Here is a 9,982-nt window from a genome sequence, read left to right as displayed (position 1 = left end):
CTTAAAACTACCTTGTTCCCAATGACATTACTTTCTTTTCCAAGGTTTTGCGAGTATGTTATCTTCAATTAGCGTGTAAATTTACTAACAGCCTTTAAGCACTTACCACAAAGTACAACCTACTGGACAAACTAAAATGCTGTCACAGCACTCAAAGAAAGGTCAAGAGATGAGAATAATTACGATGAGGTAATCTATCTGATATGTTTATTAGTAGGTCATATTTGGATTTATTGTCATGATGGCACTACGTGAAAACCACGGCATCACAAAAGCCACTAAAACTCTTCCACTTGTAGACAGGAATGTCTGAACAACAACACATGGAAATCCATTCTAACATTGTTGAGACATTTCAATGAAACCAAAGTGGCAGCGGAGCGTCGCCGTCATCTGAAGAGCAAAAGCAAAGTCACGTAACTGGTGATCGTGAGTGACAGCAGCTGAGCACATTCCTCCGCCGATGCCATTGTCACCTAAACCAGAACAACGAGAAAATAGTATTCAGGGAATGTCAAAGCAAAATACTGTAAAAGGGATTTATTGTTCATCGGATCATCGATCACTTTGTCAGCATGTGGGTCTCCGAAAGCAGATCTACACATGTATTTTCATTTCAGTTAATTTCTTTTAATATCCATGATACACTTTGTGAGAATGTTTAAAAAAAATTAGCTCATGAAGCAAAACTCTTCCTAATAGAAGAATACACAAAATATTCAAATCTCTTAACAGACAAACAATCATTGGTGATCACCTCCAGCTGTCAGGGGTGGATATGACTACCACCACAGGCTGTGTAGGTTCTCCTTCATGTGGTGTGTTCATGTGTGAACTTGTGTTCATGTACATTTAATTTCTGGCATTTTCTAAATGTAGCAGTCAAACACTGATTGAGTTTGAACGTGTTTACACGGAAGCCTTCCTGCAGCATGATGATCACTTTCATGAAGGTCTCATCTTTCATGACGGTTCCTTCCTCTCCGTGCTCATCTTCATCTATTTACTGACAAGCGGTGTCTTTTATTTGCAGCTGTGTAGGTATCATAATAGCACTGGCCATTACAGGAATGCCTCCATGCCATTGTGATAGATTTTGGTCACATGCAGCCTGAAAGCGTGTGCACTTGTTTTGTACTTCTAAAGTGTAAGTGTGTGTGTGTGTGTGTGTGTGTGTGTGTGTGTGTGTGTGTGTGTGTGTGTGTGTGTGTGTGTGTGTGTGTGTGTGTGTCTCTTGTCTGCTATTAGGTTACCATTAATTGACCACAAACATAATGGACCCACTTAAGAAATGACATAGTCTCAGGGTGCATACATCTACACACACACACACACACACACACACACACACACACACACACACACACACACACACACACACACACACACACACACACACACACACACTGTCATTGCTTCATTACATTATTTTCTGAAGTAAGAGGCCTTAATGTTGCCACTGCTCGTGAGTGTATGGAGAAGTGGTCGTATCATGTGTTGCAGTTATTGCAGGGTTGTCAATGATGCCACACTGAGTTATTTATTTCAGTGCATTTCAACTCAAGCCTCTTGAAGCGCCTAAAGTATCAAGTTAGATTTATGGTTTCTATTCTTCCATGTACAGAAATGAAAAAAAAAAATTATGTGTAATGGAGATACGTTGACGTTTTTGAGTTATTAAAGTGATGGAAAAGTTTTAACAGCATCTTTTGACAAACTATAAATGGATCTCAAATTAACTTGATTATCCTCCAATTTCTCTTGTCAGTGTTGTTGTAAAATGAACGATGCTCTTGGTGGTTGTTGTAATATTCAGATGGCTTTATTTGATACTCTTTCAACAAATTATTTGCATACCTTTTGCACATTTTCCATCATTTAGAAAAAAATGCAGAAGCACAATTAGATTAGATTATGAACAAAAACATGTTTGTGAAAACAGAGGATCACATTTATAGTAACCCATGTTAAAGAGCACTGCTGTGGAAAAAAAAAGGTACCTTAACCATAGTCTCTAGACTAAAGATCCAAGAAGTGTCAAAACCCACCAAGCTGTTGTCATAAATGTTTCAGTCTCAAATGAAAATGGAAGTGTGGCATATTGATTAGTGACCACATATAAGTGTATGTTTTCAGCTGAGATACACCAGAGATGGTGAGGGAAAGGAGGCATGGGAGATGGGGATTTGTGGTGGAGAAAGAAAGAGTGGTGGTGGTGGTGGTGGGGGGCAGACAGACATTTTTCACATTTACCCCTCACACATTTCAGTGAAGGAAGGGGAGGTCCTGATTGTTCGATAAACCAATCAAACAAAGACAATGAGGTGGAGGACTGAGGGTGAAGCTCGACAATCAAACATCCAATGAGGCAGATGAACACATGCCACGCTCCAGTAAGAGACCCTCCAGAAAATTAACACACTTCCTCCTCTAGAATAAGAGCTTGTCTACATTATTATAGGTTTATTATCAGGCTGGTTGAGGCTCATCAGGGGTTCCACTTCCCCTCAAACTCAGGAGGACTTGTCGCACTCTCTGACTTGATCTGACCAGCAGCCATGGGCTTTTCCCTGTCCATCTGCATCACTGACTTCTTCACCTATGAGACCAGCAAGTCTGTGGTGGTGAAGAGCTGGTCTGTTGGCATCATCAACCGGATCGTACAGCTGCTCATCATCACGTACTTTGTCGGGTATGGGTTTTATGTTTTGCATGTTTTTGGTTTCATATTTTCTGTCCATCCCAAGTTTAATTGTGAGTCTTTGATTTATCTTGGGAAAGTTTCCCAAAACTTAAAGATGCTATGATTTAAAAAAAAAAAAAAAAAGTTGTCTAATCCTCTTCTGAGCAGCTTGCATTTACAGAAGTAATGTTCTTACTCTGAATGATCAAAACACAGCCTGAATATTTTCCCTCAAGCTTTCAAGAGTAGCTTCTGTGAAAACTGTTAATAGTTTACAGATGAGTGGACACTAGTGTTACATGTTATAAAATGTCCCCTCAACGTCCCCAATTTAAATTTATACAAAAGTGATAATGTGATCATGAAAAATGTAAATATCATTTCCTTTGCTTTGCTGTTACTTCTCCTTTTGAAAGAGAAGCAAAACCACAATATAAAAGAAACCCAACAAAAACATAGTCAGGGTTTGATGCGCTTAACAAAATTATTACTAAAAATATGAAATCAAATAATCAGTAAAAGTAATCATTGGGCAGAATATAAAGATGCATTTATGTTAGCTAGCATCATATACAGTGTAGTTAAATTATTTGCACATTACTGCAGATCTATCAAGAAGTTTGTTGTATCTGATTGTGAAATATTGTCTGATCTGATTTGAGGTTAATAAATGGTTGAAAGTTCTGTTATCTCATTTAATTAGACAAAATAAAAATATTATCTTCGCTATTAAAACACACAACATCACAACATCTCGATGAAATAAAATTTAGAGTCTGCTGCCAAATAATATGTGTAATAGGTGTTTTATAGATGTTATGCAAAAAATAAGAAACACACAATCTAAATTCGGACAACATAAACCTGATGTGAACAAGTTTGTTCTTACTTGTATTTGGTTTTATTACTGCGACTCTACACGCTTTCATGCTTCCAGCAAAAATGAAGCAGATTTGTTAGTTTACTTATTATAATAAATCCTGTAATTCATACCTTCCTTCATGGGAAATACAGCTGCAACAATTATTTTTTTGCAGTGCAAGAACCACATACTATATAGTTCCAAAATGAAACAGAACAAATCAATAGTTTTTTACATGTTAAACAATTTTAAGGAAAATTTTGATGTAAAGAAGCTTATAAATACTTTTCAGGTCTCAGGCTTTTTTAATCACAAGTTTGAGGTTGTCCAGAAATGAAACTCCTGATATTCTCAACTTGTTTACCTGAACTCTTGACCTGCCATTAAACCATTTTTGTTGTGTTTCTGTCCTGTAGTTGGGTATTCATCCATGAGAAGGCTTATCAGGTGACTGACACTGGCATTGAGTCGTCTGTGATGACCAAAGTGAAAGGCTTCGGTTACCATCATGGTAAAGTGGTGGATGTGGCAGATTACGTCTTTCCTCAACAGGTACGAGGCTCTGATTGTACATTGTTAACCACCGACATGAGCTTGATGAAGAAATGGTTAAATTCTGAATGACTTAAACAGATCAACTACACACATTCTTTAACCCCTATGGTGGCATAAAAGGTTTGGTTTGGGTTTGTGGTGAATGTGAAGTGTCTGAGTGTCAGCATTTAAATTACTGTCCGCTAATTCAGTTTCTTTGGCAGGATTTTAATTATGATGTGTTATGTGACACATTAGCAACCATTATGCAGCATCATAAGCATAAATCTCCTGCTGTTTCTTTAGGGCGCTGATGTCTTCTGCATCATGACCAGACTCATCATCACTGAAAATCAGTTCCAAGGAAAATGTGCTGAGGTGAGCACAGATTGAATTCCCTGGTTAAAATGATCAGGTATTTTTACTGAATATCTAATTACATGTCATCAGCCAGCATTTTCCTGACACTCTGGTCTCTGTTGATGAACGAATGTTATTGGACCTTTACAGTCTGACACATTTCCATATTCAGGAATTTGTGTCAATTCAAACTTAAATTGAGCAATCAGAGTTTGGTTTCTAAGTGTGGCTTCATGTTCCTGCATTGACCAGAAGCTGAAAATGTCAGGAAGCTTTTAATTGACTGCATATCAGACATTCATCGGTATTGTCTGAAATAATATATTTTGTACGATTTAGATCTGCTGTTAGGTTTAATGTGTTTCTGGTCTTTGCGTGGAATGATAAATAAGGTGGAGTCAACTTTTTTAGTTTCTGTGTTTCAGTCTGTTCCGATGTTCAGTTGTAACACAGATGAAGACTGCCACAAACATTTTGGAGCGATCCTTTCCAATGGTGAGTGTGGCTTTTCTTCTCACATCCTTACTGTGTAAACATCACCGTGTTCTATAATTCCATAAACTCAGGGACTGAACTTCCATAATCATGCATCAATCACTTCCTGTCACAATTGTGTTGGGGAAGCAGTTTAAATTTAATTTATGTTTATTCATCCTTTTTTTCCCATTGAGATACAAGAGCTATTTCTTCCAGAGAGACCTGAAAAGAAATATAAAAATCAAACAATATAAAATAATAAATCATGCAGAATAAAATAATATAAGGAATAAGAAATAAGAGAGACAAACACAGGTTCGAGTTATGTAAACAGTAGCATGTTTCCTAAAGGGCAGATGGTGAAAGAGAATTTCAGAAATGCACTGAACGCTCTTGCTCAGCATGAGCCCTCAGCCGCCTCAGCTGGTCTCAAACTTCTAATTCATCAAACATCCTTCTGTCTCACCCGTTAGGTGTAATCACAGGAGTCTGTCTCAAATCCCCTGATGAATCTGAAGGTCAGTGTGAGATTGAAGGATGGTGTCCAGTGGAGAACGACAGCGTCAAGATGTACGATTCACACCAACAAACACACACATGCACAAACACACACACATGCACACATGTTTGTGGGCTTCAGAATACATTCCATATGGTATGTCTCATTGTCACCGTCCTCTCCTCTCTGTCAACATCCCACCCAGTACTCCAATGTTTGATGTGAATAACTTCACCATCTTCATCAAAAACAGCATTCGTTTCCCCCTCTTTGATGTCACCAGGTAGGTCACAGTCAGGTAGACAAACACATTTTTCTAATTTAAGAATCTGAAGACATTGTTATAAATAATAATCACACATGAGATGAATGAAATCTTCGTCTCTCAGAGGGAACTTTCCCTCCACAATGACATCTGACGAGATCAAGAAGTGCACCTTCCATCCAGAGACGAACCCCTTCTGCCCCATCTTTCGTGTGAGAGACGTGCTGCAGCACACAGGGCAGGATTTGGCTGCTCTGGCATATAAGGTCTGATCTGTTATATAACTCCTCCTTCTGTCTTTAAACCTCAAAATGTCTGGGTGGAATTCAGTGAATTTTTACAAATTGCTTAATTAGGCCCTGAAAGTGTACATCTCATAACTTTCTTCATTTTGCTTATTTTCGCATCAGTTCAGGCATAGCTGAACTTTGATTTGTATGAAATCATTCTGCTAGCAGAGATGTTATCCACATCCACATCAAATCCTCATCCACATCAACACATGCTGAGTTTTTCTACTAGCTGGGATGTCTGTGTATTTAGTGACAAAGGGATTCGAGATCTAGTTTGACTGATGAATTTGACAAACTCACACTTCTGACATGACAGCTGGACTTTTGAGAGAACAGAGAGCTGATAAATAAACCACCAATGATGATTATTTAACCTCCTGTCTTTGTGTTCACCAGGGAAAACAGGTTTAAACTGAAGAGTGGACTTGATTGTACAAATACATTATTGATCTAACACTTTCCCTCGGTAAACTTTCAGCAGGGCTAATGATGATGGATCTAAGTTAAATGATTATTAAGAAACTTGTCTGCTAAAAATAACAAGACTGACTGACAACATTTGTTGTTAAGAGCCGCGAGTTGGTTAAATACAAATCAGGCTAAATTCATCCTCTTATTTCACACATATGAATAGATCTACAGCTTCAGTGTCTATTTGTTCATCATCCTTGTCTTTCAGGGTGGAGAAATAGGAATAAACATTGAGTGGAAGTGTAACTTGGACTTAGACATTGAATATTGTGTACCTAAATACTCTTTCACCCGACTTGATGCACCTTTTGCCAAGAATGCCGTCTCCAAAGGCTTCAACTTCAGGTATAGTTGATATTTCTTCTTGGTGTCTACTCTGGCTTTGCATTCCTTCTAATCCATTAAATTAATTCTTCTCTTTTATTTGCAGATTTGCCAAATATTTCAAGACAGAGAATGGGACTGATTTTCGGACACTATACAAAGCTTATGCAATCCGCTTTGACATTATGGTCACTGGCAATGTGAGTTGAATGATATATATATATGTATATGAAATAGCGGTGACCTGGGGATATGTTAGACTGGCATTGTTGCAACACATCACTGAGGACATGTCAAATATACATGTTAGCATTAATTCACTTAAATTCATGTAGAGTCATATATTACATATCATAATTTTTCAAGAGAATTGGGCTCTTTATATGAATAGCTGAGCACAAACAATGAAAACAGCATGAACATGTTTAATTTTGATAATCTGTAATGACCACTTCATCGTGGTGCGGATTGTAAATTCTACCATCTAAATTGATTTCATCTTTCTTGCCAGGCTGGAAAGTTTGATACAATCCCAACATTGATCAACTTGGTAGCTGCCTTCACCTCTATTGGACTGGTAGGATTGTTTTTGATTCAATGAAATGTGATAAAAATTCATCTTTTTATTGCTCTTGACTTTCATGAGACTATTGTGTGTCTACAGGGTACTGTTCTCTGTGACATCATCTTACTGAACTTCTTGAAAGGAGCTGAGCAGTACAAAGCCAAGAAGTTTGAAGAGGTAAGTGTTGCATGTAAAGACAGGGGGTTTTCTTCACAGATTTATGATGAGCTTTACTTTTTTCCATTCAGGTGTCAGAAGCTCAGATAGAAGCATCTCTGGCTCGGAGCCCAGGCAGCCAACTATCACTTAAATCAGGCATAAAGAACTCATACGACTCAGGAGCCATTTCACTCGCTACACCAGATCAACCGCTTTGACTGACAGCAGCAATATGAAGAACTGGAACTATTTCTGTCTCTGGGTTTTATGATCATTATTTCCATTCAGATTGTCAGATCATGTAGTCAGTTTTAATTTTAATTTGAGTGATAAGGAAGAGGAGTGTGTCAGTTTAAAATAACTGTGGCCTCATAGCTCATAACAACATCAGGTAAACCGGTGCCACCTGGTTAGGAAAGATTCAACCCTTCAGTTAAAGTAAGGTTAAGTTAAAGAGGGAAGGAGGACAAATATATTGTTAGAACTACTTTATTGCAAACACTATAATTTTAGAAGACATATTACAGAATCTCAACTCTGATAACTTGCAAGCTCATATTTTACATTTACAAATGAGCCGTAATTGGAAGAATATCAGTATAATTCAAAAAAGGAACGTCAGAAAATAAAGTTGTTTGTTCTACATGTCTGAAGATTTTCCATCATTTTGTGTTGTCTGCCCTGTAAAATATAAAATTCAATCCAAAATGATCTCTGTATTTTTGATTCATTCCTTAATCTTCATCTATCAGATTTACTTAATTCTCCATATTTCATTCATTACAGTAATCCTACTGTATATTTTAGCACACCCTCTTCCTCTGCCACAGCACTAACAGATGAACTAAAGAGCCTTTTAGTGGCTCTACCAGTGATTTACAACACACGCTGGCTGTGAAGGGAAGCCATAAGGGAATCGACACAAGTTATCCACTGGGTTTCATTTAATCACACAGAACGATATGATGCGTGTGACTGAAATGACTGTGATGTGCAGCTGAAGGATGATAACCATAAACACGGCAAACACTAGAAACACTTTAACTTTCCTATGCCTATTTATTTGTATATTCATGGTGGGTTATTTTTATTCTTTCTAGGTGTTGGTAATACCGTCTGTGTGCTTTTTCTGTGTGCTTTTGTGTGGTCACTGTGTTGTGTGCAGTGCGACGGAGAAGTTATTTTCCCTGATGGAACCTTAAGGGATCAATAAAGTTCTACTCTACTCTCCCTACTCATAAGTACTCTATATTTCTCTCTCAAAAATTTCTGCTGGCCATGCTGAGGTTAATTTGTGGGAGGGATTTAACATTTTCTAATAGTCCTGCTAAATAGCATGGTAGCAAAATGTTAACTTTTGGATGGAAAACAAGGTGAATAGTGGTCTCAAATCTGGGTTGTAAAAATGAAGCTACCTTATTCTTTGCCTCCTGTTAGCTTAAGTAAGCACAAACTGGGAACAAAAGGAAACCTGGTCCTGGGCACATGAGTAACAAAGTCTGCTCACCAACACGTCCGAAGTCTAGTAAGTAAGGACTTATTTGTAGTTTAATTTAAACAGAGATTCAGAAATGATGCAAATAAGATTTAATATACATGAATGGTTCCAGTCTTGTTCGTAATAAATTTGAAATATTTGCTACATTTTTAAAAAACCATTCCATGAAGGTTCAGCCTGAAACATGGATGCATCTCTGTAGCTGTGGGTTAATTCTGTGAATACTTACTGTTAGCAAGTACCATCCAATTAACAATGGCCTATGTCAGCCTTGACATAATGTGATTAATTTAATCTCTGAGAGGATAATTTATACTCAATTTCAAAATGATATTTCAACATTCCAAGTTTTACAAAGGGCTGTAGTCTATCTGAAACCACTAATAGTCTGCAGTCACCACTGCATCAGCTCTAAACTCATCTCTCCTCCGCCGGGATTAATTACCAGGATGACTGCACCATGTGCCATTAAGAGATAGACTGACTCGGACAAGAGGCCAGAGGGTAGTCCACTGTTGTACAGTGTGAGATGGGAGGAGGAGGACAAGAAACATTTACTCCAGCAACTGAATAGGCTGGGGAAAAAAAAACATTCACAAGGGCATGGACAAAAAAATACCTTCAATAAAACCGATCATCGATGCTTGAATATCAGGGTCCTTGGACGCTGAGAAGCTTCGACTTGTTGATCCTCTTTTGAGCTCTTTAACTGCTGATACTGAACTACACAGTAAAGCAGCACTCTTATAAATGTCAGTAGATGAATGTATCTGTTCTTGTACATTTTTGCCATTCGCCTGGAGAGCCACATGAACAGGAAGACACACAAGTGCTTCCAATGCCCAGGAGGATATTCCGTCAGCCAACTGTACGCATGGACTGCAGAATGTAACCATAGTGATATGGTATATGGTTGTCTTTTAAACTGGTTTTCTCCGATTTGATTTGTTTTTCATCATATAAGAAAAACAAAGCTGTCAAACTAAACGCAC

General features: G+C 37.9%; 1 protein-coding gene across 1 annotated transcript; it reads left to right on the top strand.

The window, feature by feature from the left end:
* The first annotated feature begins 2,401 nt into the window (after positions 1 to 2,401).
* p2rx3a (purinergic receptor P2X, ligand-gated ion channel, 3a) lies at positions 2,402 to 9,975 on the top strand. Its single transcript, XM_068325239.1, has 12 exons — positions 2,402 to 2,692; positions 3,962 to 4,097; positions 4,386 to 4,457; positions 4,865 to 4,934; positions 5,390 to 5,486; positions 5,621 to 5,698; positions 5,805 to 5,946; positions 6,653 to 6,789; positions 6,875 to 6,968; positions 7,280 to 7,345; positions 7,433 to 7,510; positions 7,582 to 9,975. The coding sequence occupies exons 1-12, from the start codon at positions 2,559 to 2,561 to the stop codon at positions 7,708 to 7,710; spliced, it is 1,233 nt and encodes a 410-aa protein (XP_068181340.1). The 5' UTR covers positions 2,402 to 2,558; the 3' UTR covers positions 7,711 to 9,975.
* Positions 9,976 to 9,982: the final 7 nt, after the last annotated feature.

Source organism: Antennarius striatus, chromosome 10 (assembly GCF_040054535.1).
Source record: "Antennarius striatus isolate MH-2024 chromosome 10, ASM4005453v1, whole genome shotgun sequence".
Classification (NCBI taxonomy): domain Eukaryota; kingdom Metazoa; phylum Chordata; class Actinopteri; order Lophiiformes; family Antennariidae; genus Antennarius; species Antennarius striatus.
This window is presented reverse-complemented; position numbering and strand designations above follow the sequence as displayed.

Coding starts and splice junctions, on each gene's coding strand:
- p2rx3a (XM_068325239.1), top strand. CDS start 2,559: ATGGGCTTTTCCCTGTCCATCTGCATCACTGACTTCTTCACCTATGAG. Junction 4,098..4,385: donor ATTACGTCTTTCCTCAACAG/GTACGAGGCTCT, acceptor CTGTTTCTTTAG/GGCGCTGATGTCTTCTGCAT. Junction 7,511..7,581: donor AAGCCAAGAAGTTTGAAGAG/GTAAGTGTTGCA, acceptor TTTTCCATTCAG/GTGTCAGAAGCTCAGATAGA.